At 39.2% G+C, this 13,445-nt stretch overlaps 1 protein-coding gene across 3 annotated transcripts in view; it reads left to right on the top strand.

Moving 5' to 3' along the window:
- The window catches only part of Eya4 (EYA transcriptional coactivator and phosphatase 4), a 251,764-nt gene that overhangs the window by 159,476 nt on the left and 78,843 nt on the right, over positions 1 to 13,445 (top strand). For 2 of the 3 annotated variants that reach the window (XM_057762407.1, XM_057762405.1), the window contains exon 4: positions 10,250 to 10,306. The exons of the other annotated variant lie outside the window; for it this stretch is intronic. In XM_057762407.1, the coding sequence (XP_057618390.1) occupies positions 10,250 to 10,306 (57 nt within the window). The remainder of the gene's footprint in view (positions 1 to 10,249; positions 10,307 to 13,445) is intronic. 3 annotated transcript variants of the gene reach the window in all.

The raw sequence follows: 13,445 nt of genomic DNA, 5'->3' as shown, positions 1-13,445 counted from the left end.
GCATGACGACCTGAGCTCAAATCCCCAGCACACAATTAAAATTTTGTCACAGTGCCAACACTTGACTGTAGCCTCATCTTTGGGAGAGTTGGGAGAGCAAGGGCAGTGGACCAGCTGGACAGCTAGTTCTTGAACTCCTATCTCATATCTGATGAGAGAACCTATCTCATAAAACAAGATAACGGAAGAGAAGATGCCCAAAGTCGATGTCAATGTCACCTTCACGTGCACACCCACACATGCAGCCCTGCAGTAAACCCACAGAATATGTACACATTCACATACCCTACACACAGACCAGGAAAGAAAGATGCATCCCAGGGGTAGAAAGTTATAAGGTTTATAATTTTCCCATTAACTGATTAGAATAATATAAATTTTTATTTGAAATATACTTTTAAAATGGATAAAACGATTCATTTGAGAGCAATGATTTCTGAAGAAATGAAAATTTGCTGGCACGACTTTCCTCGTCATTTTACACAGTGTAAACAGAGTCTGATATTAGCTTGACCTTCTTGTCTCTGGGCCGTGCACTGTGTCTGCTTAGATACAGAAAGAGGATACTACTCTTTTCCTCTTGAAAAAGGGTCTAATTATATGCTAGCGTTTGAATGTTTCTTTCATCGGTTCCTTAAATTCAGAGATTTGGGGTGTGATTCCGGAAAGGCCAGCCTCTACAGACTCACAGTAACTGAGTAGAGGGGTTAAATTCCACTGATGCTATTCTAACTGCATGTAATCCAGCTTTTCTCTCTGTGACAGTGAGGCATGGGGCCCCCAACATGTTCTGTTTTGAAAAGAAGACCTGCTTTCCTTGTTGATATCTCCCACTGCAAAGTATGTGCAGCTTTACTTCCGACTCCCCTTTGTCATCTGTCCTTCTCCTTCAGGTGACATCGATAGTTTTATCCCTTAGGGCCCCCAGGACACATCTTGTCTGCTCCTCCTTACTCAGCCTCTGTGATATGGGACCTGGTGTCATCTTTCATTTGCGAGCCTTTGATTGATCTTCCTAGCCAAACTGTGAGCTCTTTTGTCAGAAATGGATTCTTGGTTACAAAACTTGGCACTTCCCATTCCACCTCCCATGAAGGCACTTTCGGATGAACATACATAAGTGAATGAGGTGCTTTCGTCTTTCATGAAAATAATATTAAAATACAAGACAATATACAGATAAACCATAAAGACTGTCACCTCTTCATGTATTTCAGAGTAAAAGAATAATCAAAATAAAACATTATAGTCTGGGGGCTGGAGAGATGGCTCAGAGGTTAAGAGCACTGCCTGCTCTTCCAAACGTCCTGAGTTCAATTCCCAGCAACCACATGGTGGCTCACAACCATCTGAAATGAGATCTGATGCCCTCTTCTGGCTGCAGACACACAGAATATTGTATACATAATAAATAAATAAATATTTAAAAAAAAAACATTATAGTCTGTCTAAACCAGAAGGATTTCTGTCATTTAGAAAGGAAAGAAGTATAGCCCAGGAATAGGCAACCATGGCAACATAGGTAGTTTCAACATCATATGGGACATGCACACAGATTTCTCCATTTTATACCTCCAATACTTAGCCTTAAATACCTTAAGAGAGGGTGCTAATGAATCAAGGATGTCCTGCATTAAAAATTCAGAAGATGTATTCCTTTTAATCACACTCTGGCTAGGGATGTATTCTGTTGCCTTTTGTAATTGCAAAAGATGAGAATACTGTCAAAGTAAACTATGAGGATTGTGGTTTTCTTTAGATGATTTATTCTACTGGAGAAGCTACAGGGATGTGTTGGGCAAATAACTCTACATTAAAAATCACTAAACAGGGCTATAGTTCTTGTGTTCAGAACATTGTCAAAAGGAAAAAAAATTCAGAACTTCCACTTACCAGGCATAACAGCACACACCTTTAATCCCAGCACCTAGAAGGCAGGTGAATCTCTGGGAGCCCAAAGCCAGTCTGCTCTACTTTGCATGTTCAGGTCAGCCAGGGCTACATAGGGGGAACCTGTCAAGAAAAATAAATCACCATAATTTATTAGGCAAAAATTCCCACAATTTAGGACGTGTTCTCATCCATTCATCTCTGTGGTAACGAGAGTAAACATCCATCACCATCATTGCAGAAAGAGTTGATCAATAGCACATGAGAAGTGAACACAGAAAGCTATAGAAGGTCGACGGCCTCCCGAAGAAAAGTTTTCTGATCAGATTATTGCTTTTGTCCATATCACAAATATTATAAATAACACGTAGTAATATTCTGCATACAACTTACACTTTAAGAGTGTCTTCCTAATACACATCTGTCTTCATTCCATCTTCCTTGCTAGGCAGCACAAGAACTATTTTATTGGGCTCATATACAGAAGGAAGTTGCTGTGCAGAGGAGACCAAGTTGTGTATTCATCTAGGAAAGAGTATAGCTGAGGAGGAACACCTGACCCCCCAGGTGTGCTGTTCTTTCTGCCCGCCCAAGTGAACTTTAAAAAAGCTATTTAATTTTTATTTTGTGTAGTGTGTGTGTGTGTGTGTGTGTGTGTATACAAGCAGGTACCTGTGAAGGCCAGAAGAGGGCGTCAGATGCCTCATAGATGAAATTACATGTAGTTGTGAGTCACCTGACATGGGTTCTGAAATCAGACTCCAGTCCTCCCAAAGGGCAACAGGCACGCTTAACTGCTGCCTTGACAGCTGTCTCTCCAGCTCCAAGACTAGACTCCCAGAGCAGATTCTAGAATTTTCTTTTTACTTTAACCGTTTTAAAGAAAGAGATGATGTTGACGACCTTAAACAAGTTGAGCACCTAGGTAAACTCCCTGCCACCCCTCCAAGCAATTATTCCAAACTAGTGGTAAAAGGTTTCTCTAGAGTTGGCTGCATTGGAAAGAGACACCACCTGTTAGAGTTCATGTGAGTCCTGGAAAAGGAACCATGACAACTGGGTTTCTTATGACACTCGGTTTAGGCCAAGAGGAGTAAGTCCTGCCTCATTTGGGAGCTGAGCTTGGTCCACAGATGAGATAGAATGTAACAGCTTTATCTGGCTCACACTTCTTACTACTATCTTCACAGCTTGCCTTCCACATCAGGTTTCTTGACTAAGAAATAAGACGGGCAGAAGCTTCATCCTTCTGTTTGATTTGTCCTTAGACTGTACATCTTTCCAGAGAAGATAAGTACAAACACGACATCATACAAGAACAGACCAATAGATCAGAGTGGCGCCTCTGCCTTTGCTGCCTGCTTGCCTGCGGATATTGATGCTCCCTCCACACTCTGATTATAATTGCACCTGGAATCATTTATTCAGTAGAAATATCATTCAAACCGGCTTAGGTCTTCTATCCAAATATTACATAGATGTCAGGAAGAGGTGATGAGATGGGCCAGCATGCTAATCCAAACATGCCAGGGAATCTAAATAAATCAAGCAATATCACATTCAGGATAAGTTTTAATACATGGAGCTTGTGGCAAGCCGCAGTGTTTTGAATTTGTTCCATTTGCCTTAAATTGGGTTACAGTATGTTTTATTTAATATGGACTCTCAAAAGTAGACATGCTATTCATCATTTTAGTATTCTCGTATTTGGATGACCCTTCCTGGATTCTAAGTGACATTGAGAGTAAAGAAATTGCAGAGTCTGGACTTTTCTGAAATCTGGGAATCATATTATGGGATGGGATGGAGCCATGTTTATTGATTCTTTTACTAAGAGCTAACTGTGAATTAGAAAAGATCAGCTTTAAAAGATGTGTGTCCTGAAGGGACAGCTAAGAGCTGAACTGTGTCCATGATAGCTAAAGCAGGATCCAGCTACAACCAGCCACATGATCTCCCATGCTCATAACCTCACAGCTGAGGAATTAAATTAGGGCGGGAAATACAGCCCGTATGACAAATGAGCAGCCCTCTGTTTCTTATTACAGTAGAGTTTAAAGCTGTTCTGTGTCTGCAGGACAACACTCTCTTATCTTTATTTTTACATGAAACTATCATTTTAGTAATAATTCGCTTTGCTTTGAGAGGGGTATTATTTGTGTTTTTAAACTACACCTATTTCTTTTTCTTTATGACATCTCAGATGTTATGTTCTCTGTGTTCTTCTTAGACCTTAACTGTAACTAAGAGAGAGTCTGTGAGAAACCCGTGTACCCTGAGATAGCCATGCCCCCTTTCTTTGAAGAAAACATTATCCTGAACTTAGAAGTTAACCTATACTAACTTATCTTATCATTAACTTAGTTTATTATTGTTAACTTATTTTAGTATATATTCATTAACTTAGAGACAATATACCTTACGTTGTTTTCTTTTCAGATATCCTTCTGGTGATTTTCCAATGCACAGATCTATAAAATGGCATGTGCAATTCTGCTTTCTGTTTGATCTAACATTACATTCTTTACTTTTATTTGTATGAAGTTGTGTAAACCTGCCCGATTTTTTATTTATCTATTTATTTATTAAAGATTTCTGCCTCCTCCCTGCCTCCCATTTCCCGATTGCTCTTCAGGCTGAGGAGGGAGGGGAACCTGCCCGATTTTTATAGCCACTGTATAACATTCTATTGTGTTTATGAATTCTTTTCTAGGTGAATATTTAATTTTTCCTAAATTTCTACTTTAACAAATAAATAATGTTAATAGGCTAATTTTTCTGTTTAAAGAGAAAGGAGGAATCTAAGGATTTAGTGTGTGGAATCAGCACTTATTATGTAACACAAGTTTTAGTAAGCATTTTAAGTATCAGAACATGTGATTTTAATAAAAAGCATTTTGTGAACTAAATATTTCAAACATTTCCATGAGTAATGATAAATAGAAATTATGCACTTATAAAATATTCCTCTAACTGAGTGAGTGTTCTGTTCCCCTGGACTTTTGGCCCATCTGTACAGAAGGCCTTGGAATTCCCCGTTCTGTATCTGGCTTGCCTAGCCCTTGGCCTTCGATTCTTCCACAGTGACTATGCTGCCGAAGTGGAGTTTCTTGTAGTGTGGGCCTCGCAGCAAGTTTGCCATCTCTCCATGCCCAGTATCAGGCTACTCCTGATCCCAGAGACAAGCTGGCTCAGCAGAAGGAGAAATCTTTGCCTTTTATGGGAGTAAGTGTATGGAGAAGGAATAAGGAAGACAAAGAGAGATGCTAAGATACAAGAGGCTTCATACGTGACTGTATAAAATGAATAGAGGAGTTACAAGGGCACAGAGAAGAAACAAGCATCAACCTAGGATGGAGAAGCAAGCTATTGAAGTCTGAAAACTCAGCATTTATGCCAAAGATAAAACTGTGTGCCAGTATTTTGAAATGTTCTAACAGAAAATTGAAAACTGGTATTGTAATCATTAGTAATATAAACACATTTTCAACTTTACTGGGTACCGCATCATTGCCTTCCCAATGGACTGCACTGTTTTACATTCTCAACAGATGTGTGAGAATTGCCTCCTTCACCACACTCCAGCTCACCCTGACCCCCACTTAGCTTTGAGTGGTTTGAAAGCTTGATAGTTTTGATCCAATGCTCATCCTTTCGCAGAGTTACAATCTAGTGATCTTTGGATGGAGTCAGTCAGTTAGAATGTTTGTATTTTAATTGATATTTTTATATTTATAATGTTTAGCTTTTAAAATAAAATTTTGCATACATGTTATAGTTTTATAGTATCCGTTAACACAAATACACTAAAGGAGATAATTAAACTTAATACATAACTCATTACAAGAAGATAAGTTTAATGTCTGATGCTAAACACAACTTTATTGAGATTCAGTAAACATATGCTTTTCAAGTACCTAACAGAACACATGCTTTATAAGGGCATCCATGAGAACAATCAACTTTCTCATCAACTTCAAAAGTTTACCTCTGCCTTTTAGTAGTTTATTCTTGTTTCTCTAATTATGCATCTCTTTTCACAATTACTCAGGCTCCTCTATGTTGTAGGCATGTGCCGATGGCTCATTCTTTTGTAGTTGCTGCTATAGCAGGCAACAGTAACACAATTTGTCTACACATACACAAGCTGATGGACATTTATATTATTTCCAGCTGTTTAATTGATTGAGCTCTTAATGTCTCTTAGAGAAAAATGCAATTACCGCTACACTTTTTCTAAGCAAAACATTATGGATAGATTAATCCCCACGGTTCCTCAGTGCCCAGCACAGTGTCTGACATGTAAAGAGATCTAGTAACTGTGTACGCAAGAATGCAAGTATGTATTGTCAAAGATCTGAAAATCTAATTAGAAGCAGAGATCAAGCACACGCAAGGGGTCAAAGAGCACGAAACAGTGAACAGAACTGAAATCATTCATGTCTTTCCCTAAGGCCCCCGACTGCTCACCGAGACTCCCTCCTAACAACACCCCCAGACCAAATCATTCTTCATTCACTGAAATAACTTTCTTCTCTTCTTTTGTTTAATCCTTCCTCTCTGACAATCAAGTCTGCAATGTGAATTAATTCTGAAGTATCTTTGTTGGTGTCTAATGAGTTTCCAAGTTCTGGCTGAACAGCTCCCAACCTAGCTCCCAGTCTTATGTCTCAGTCTTTCCTTTCTTGTAGACTTTGACCTTATCTTTTGCAACACCCCAACAAGCTCTTTTCTTGCCTCTGGACTTCAGTTTGTCCATGTTCATCCTACATGTGGTCAGCATGTATTTTCCTGATACATCATTTTGATCATTGTGTTTGGTTGCATTCATCTCTCCACATTCATTTGCTCAGTTTTAAATTGTTTAAAATAATTCTTAGTATGGTAAAATATCTCTGGTCAAAACCTCAGAACTGTTTAGCTCACCATTACTAGTATACCTATGCTGACTTACCCTAAAAACCCAAAATCAACTGCTTCTCCTCTCTGCTACAGTGACCACTCACTGCCCTGGTTCTGTGCAGTTCTAAACACCTTCTTTGATGTCTGTGACCAGAGTAAGCTTGAAAGGTGGGGCTCTTTACCCATGGACTCTAGTGACAGATAATATACCAGTTACTTCATAGGCACATAATAAACTTTATGTGCCAAATAAGTTGATCTAACTCACAGCAATGTGCCCAGTGAATATGAAATAAGTTATATGAAAGACTGAGGTGTAGTCCTCTAGTCAAAATATGGCTAATATCTTCCATGTATTTTTAATTCTGTCATCACATTAGTCAAAATCCACTTAACTTCCTGCTTGAGTTGTTGCACCAGCTTCCTACATCTTATGTCAATACTGTCTGCATTTTCAAAAGGGCACTAACACAGATTATCTAGATTAGTCTCTTACAAAGATTTACATTCATTGCATGTCTCCCCTCTCATATTCCATGGCCTGGCTTTCAAAGCCTGTAGCTATGTAATGTGTCATTGTTAATTATATTTACCCCGCTGGGTCCTGGAACTCCACACATTACTTTTTTATCAAACAGTACTATTGCACCTGTTGATTGGTCTCCCCACTCCTCACTACTCTCCTACATCTCCGCTCTCCACTATTCTACTTTGGACTTCCATGACGCCAGTCTTTAGGCTCTTCTATAAGTAATGCCAACTTCACTCAGTTGATCATTACTCAATGTACATGCAAATTGCTTAATCACATTATACATTATGAATATGTGTCAATCAAAATGCTTCATAAGCTTTTGTTCAAGCTGTAACTACGCTCACAATTTCTTTTTGTATTCCCAAATATGCATTGGAAATTCAAGTCAGTCTTTAATTCCCATTTCTCTTCAAAGCACTGCCTTTGCTCTGGCTTGTGATGTAAGGCTCACTTATCCTCTCATCTGGATACCTTTTCCTTTCTCCTCAGTCCATCTGAATTCTACTAATTATGCCATGATGATCCTGTATTCACACTAGAAAGTCAAATTTCCCTTGGAGTGTTTGTGTATGACTTCATCAATAACACTCAGATTTGAATTGCATCACCAACATAAGATAACTCATCTTGAACTATTCAAAGCTAGCAGCAATTAGATTGGAAGTAAATGCAGTTTTCTCCCCCAAATCCCACACAAAAACACAAGCCCCATAAAGCACAGAAAATTTATCAATCTTGTTGACAAAAAAAGTTCAAGGTCTACATGCTCAGGTATTTATCAATAAATGAATAAAGGTAAGGTTTTGTCTACAACACAGTGGAAATACAAGCAATCCTTATTTTTGCAGGAGAATTTTGTGGCATAGAAATATTTGAGGAAATCTCTGAAATTTAACATATGCTATGTTTTAAGGTAGTATCTTAAATAGAATCATGAGATCCACACATTACTATATTCATTTGTTTTAAATAAAGCATTTAAATTCTGAATTTAAGTCAAGCATGCTTTCACCTCCAAAGCTGAGTCAGAAAGGTTATGATGCATTCAAGACAAGCCTTCATACAGAATGAGACTTTGTCTCAACAGAGAGGAATTAATTAATTAACTCTGAGTTTAAGAACAGTGACAATTAAATAAATATACCTTTTACAGAGCTTATATTTATTAATATTTGTTAAGATTAACTTGATAGCTCTAATATATGTCTAAAGAGGTAGAATGTGAAAATAAAATGAGAATATTTTAACTCAAAAATACATACCAGTTATAGTTATATTTGCCATAGCTTAGATTATGTCTTTCCTAAATTATATGCCAAAATAAATTTACAACTCAGGGACTCTAATACTAATGGAGAGATGACTGGAGATGAAGCGAAATGGCTTTTCTTCCAGAAGACCCAAGTTCAATCCCCAGCAGTTTGCAACCTTGTGTAACTCTGGTTAGAGGGGATCTGACATCGGCTGTGGCCTCCAGGCTTTCATGTGATGCCCCAAAACATCTGCAGGCAAAACAACCATGCACATAAAATTTAAAAATTTTAGAAATCATGCCACTATCACTTAGCCTTAACATAGAAATGCAGAAGTTTTTTATTTGCTATTTGCTTTGGAACCACAGAATAGCCCTGTAAGACTGGGGAGGAGAGAGGATGAGGTAGGAAGGTGACATAGTTTGTGGATGAATTTGAGGAAAGAAATTCCTAAGATTTTCTGGGAGAAAAGGTACAGGGAAGACAAAAGAACAAACAGGAAGTGGTTTGTCCTTCCTGGGGAAGTGAGGACAAAGCAGCCACCACAGGGTGTGCATTTAGGAAAAAGTGACGAGTGAAAATTCTTTGTGATAGTGTGGGCACCCAAATGCAGCCTCATGAAATGGCTTATGTGAATAATTAGTAAGAATTTATGTAAACGATGATTAGGACAAAAGGAGTGAATACTTAGGAATTTATTTAGGCAGAATTCATCATGGCATAGATTAACTGAGTAAAGACTGTAGAAGGAACACACAGGATTTTGATTTACATGTTCAGTCCAACCATAGAATTAAATATGAGCAGGAGGAGGAGGAGGCCAATGTTTTTAGCTGGAAATGTATGAAATTAGAAGAATCTGAAAAATCCCTGAGGAAGACAGTATAAAATTGAAGCTATGGAAGGTATTCATTGATGTTCAGAAAAGATATGAGGACCAATGAGAGATAGATTTGAAACTGGTTAGAAAACAAACATGTAACAAGAACAACCAAAAACCAACTTATGAAAACATAAATACATGTATAATTACCATCAAAGGTTGCTTATTTTGCAGGAGATGAAATGAATGGCTAAGTCTGCAAAATAAGGACATAAAAAAGTTTAAGAGAACTAGAATGTTCCTAAAAAAGACCAGAAATTGATGGCCAAACCTTACGTCAAGAAACCAAGAACAGTTCGTTGGATCACTTAAAATGTTTTCAAATACAAGTAATGGAAGAAACTGGCTAACCTAGCTTTGAACAAGGAGCGATTGTTACCTATTGTTCACATATCTAGAATTCCAAAGACAAAGTGGCCTCCAATAGCTGACCCAGGAACTTAGTGATCTCATCAAGGAAACAGTCTCCTTCGTCTCTATCTACCCTGCCCTCCACAGTTTCCATCTTCCATGTGCCCCTTACTCCTCTTATGAGAATGATTTGACTGGCGGAAGTAAAATTGGTACTGTGTGCTCCTCATTCCCATATAGCCAAGAGATGGTTTGGTATGCATACGAAAGCTCTTGCAGAAGAATGAAAATGAATCCACCTTGGTAACCAGTGTATGTCTTAGGTTCCATGGGCACAAACTGAGTTACCTGAAGATGTTTTCTGAAATGGCCACTGATTTGGAAGCAGAATTAGGTTTCCTTTTTTCTAGAACTGATATTGGATTAATTTTACAGAAGCATTGATCTTTGCAAGCGAGAGATGAATACCTGTGCAAACTCAAGATTCTTCAGGTAAAACGAAATGGGAAAAGAACAAGTGCATATTATCACATGTACTCTCTCATAGGTGGTTTTTATTTTATTTGTTTTGTTTTTTGTTTGTTTTGTTTTGTTTTTTATTGAAAAGAAAATTTCAGCCTCCTCCCAGCCTCCCATTTCCCTCCCCCTCCTCCCACTCCTCTCCCCTCCCCCCCACTCCTTTTCCCCTCCCTCTCCAGTCCGAAGAGCAGTCAGGGTTCCCTGCACTGTGGAAAGTCCAAGGTCCTCCCCTCTCCATCTAGGTCTAGGAAGGTGAGCATCCAAACTGGCTAGGCTCCCACAAAGCCAGAACATGAAGTAGGATCAAAACCCAGTGCCATTATCTTTAACTTCTCATCAGCCCTCATTGTCCGCCGTGTTCAGAGAGTACGGATTTATCCCATACTTTTTCAGTTCCAGTCCAGCTGTCCTTGGTGAGCTCCTAATGGATATGGGAGCAGGGAAGCATACATCTTAATTAAGGGAGCCATCTTAGGGTTGGCAAGAGACTTGAACCTAGAGGGGCTCCCAGGTGCCCAGGGGGATGTCACCAGTTAGTTTCTTGGGCAGCTGAGGATAGGGAACCTGAAATGACTCTATCCTATAGCCATACAGATGAATATCTTGCATATCACCATAGAACCTTCATCTGGCAATGGATGGAGATAGATTGGAGCACCGGAATGAGCTCCCAAGGTCCCAATGAGGAGCAGAAGGAGGGAGAACATGAACAAGGAAGTCAGTACCATGAGGGGTGCACCCACCCACTGAGACAGAGGGACTGATCATAGATGGTTTTTAAACATAAGGCAAAGAAAACCAGCTTTCAAACCACAATCCCAGAGAACTTAGACAACAATGAGGACACCAAGAGAGATTTACATAGATCTAACCTACATGGGAAGTAGAAAAAGACAAGATCTCCTGAGAAAACTTGGAACATGGGAACCTTGGGAAAGGGTTGAAGGGGAGGGGATAGGCAGGGAGGGGAGCAGAGAAAAATGTTGAACTCGATAAAAATCAATAATAAAAAAGAACAAGGTCATAACCAGTCAATAAAGCACACTACCTATGGATTAGGTGGACTTTGGGAGGCTGTAGTCTGGGAAGACACTGGAAAATAACAAAGTGCAGGCAGAGAATGAATGGAGGGAACAGGACAAAATCAAATGAAATCCAAAATCAGATCAGTAATTAGGAAGCAGCTACCCTGAAGTCCCTTTATGAATTCTAATTGCAGTGTTTTTAAACCAGTTGTGGTGAAGATTATATCAGTGACCATTTGCATGGCATCTGTCACGTTTTCAAGCCCGAAATCCCTAACAGTTGGAGAGGAGTAGGACAAGGGGATAGTTTTTAATCTCAGAAAATCAGGAGATTATGTGTGTGTGTGTGTGTGTGTGTGAGAGAGAGAGAGAGAGAGAGAGAGAGAGAGAGAGAGAATGTGTGCGTGAGTGTGTGTTCACGTGTGTACATGCACATGAATGCAGATACCTGTAGAGGCCAGATGAGAGATTCAGATCCTCTGTTGCTGGAGTTACAGGTATTTGTGAACAGCCTGATATGGGTTCTGGGAATAGAAGTCAAGTCCTCTAAATAGCACCAAGCACTCTTAGCTGCTGAGCCATCTTTCTAGCACCTACAAAAAAGTTTTTAATATTGGGACTGAAGGAATGGGTCAGCAGTTAAAAACACTTGATGCTGCTCTTGAAGAGAACCTAGACAAGGTCCCCAGCACATACAGGTAGCTTACAACCTTGTTTAACTCCAGTTCCAGGAGACCCAGCTCTCTCTTCTCTCCTCCTTGGTACTGCATAGAGGTGGTGAAAATACATACATGCACGCAAAACACTCATACACATGAAACAAAAATAAAACTTTTTAAAAACCTTGTAATGTGGAGCAGTGAGATAAGATGAAACAGCTATGTCTAGCTAAGTCGGTCCAATGCTGGTTGCAGGGATTTTGTTTGTTTATCCAGCAAATGTTAATTCAGCTCTAGCCCAGTTCAAGCTTTTGGAGATTAGAGCAATGAACAAGATTCCCTGTTCTCATGCAGTATGCATTGCAGAGAGAAGGAGGGAGAGAGGGAGAGGGAGAGACAACACATACAGTATGTTAGGGTGATAGTTGCCATAGAGAAGAATAAAATGGTGTGAAGAGATGATTGGCATCCACTATGTGCTAGAACTGCTCTTCTAAGTAAAGATGACAGGGAAGGAAATCTTTGGACAGGGGACATCTGAGCCTAATAGAGGGTATATGGGAAGCCCATGTTTCAGGGAGAAGAAAAGCATATCAGGTTTAACCTGGGGGTGCATTGGGCAGGTTTGGAGAAGAGCAAGTATTTTGGGGAGAGGTGGAAAGGACTTGGAATTCTGGGAGTGAAGGAATCACTTAGAGGATGAAGTCAAAGAATTAGAGTATCAGGTGTTATGTAAGAAATAGGAATTTGGGAATGGTTCTAACTAAAAGAAAAGGGAAGACTTGATGGTGAAAATGGGAGACCTGGTTTAGTGGAATTGGCCGGTGCCATCATTACCACAGTAAAATTGGTTTTTCCAAGGCAAGTGTGGCTCTGGGAGATAAAGTTAAAACATTGCCCTTTGTTCCTACTCTGAGTAGACTAGTGCTAGCCAAGCATGGAAACAAGGCAAGGAAGTGGCAAACTTGGAAGGAATGCTATACGATTTGGAAATAGATGCTCACCGATATTAATGGTTTTACCGGAGATGACTTCCTGAGTTTCTAATGGTGTAAAAGCATGCCACCTGTACAGCCACGGTTTCAGTTTCAGCATAATAATCAATGAATTACAGGAGATATTCAACAGTTAAGAGAAACTTCCTCTCACTTGATTTTGCCTACCTATCAACTCTGAAGCATTCTCCGCACATTTAAGGTAGACTAACTCAAGTTAGCATATTCATTAATTATATGTATTTAATGTGTTTTTACTTAAGCTATTGAAAAATCTAAAGTGAATGTACTAAAATATAAACCCATTGTAAATCTAAGAGAGTTGACGATAACACCGCCAAGTCGATGTTAATAAGTAGATAATTTGGTTTGTAATTAGCACCACTATTTGTGTAGAAATATTCTAGCTCACATTTTCTAAGCATCCCTCACT

This window comes from Chionomys nivalis, chromosome 2, assembly GCF_950005125.1.
Source record: "Chionomys nivalis chromosome 2, mChiNiv1.1, whole genome shotgun sequence".
NCBI lineage: Eukaryota > Metazoa > Chordata > Mammalia > Rodentia > Cricetidae > Chionomys > Chionomys nivalis.
The sequence above is the reverse complement of the archived record's forward strand: the minus strand, read 5'-3'. Positions and strand labels throughout refer to the sequence as shown.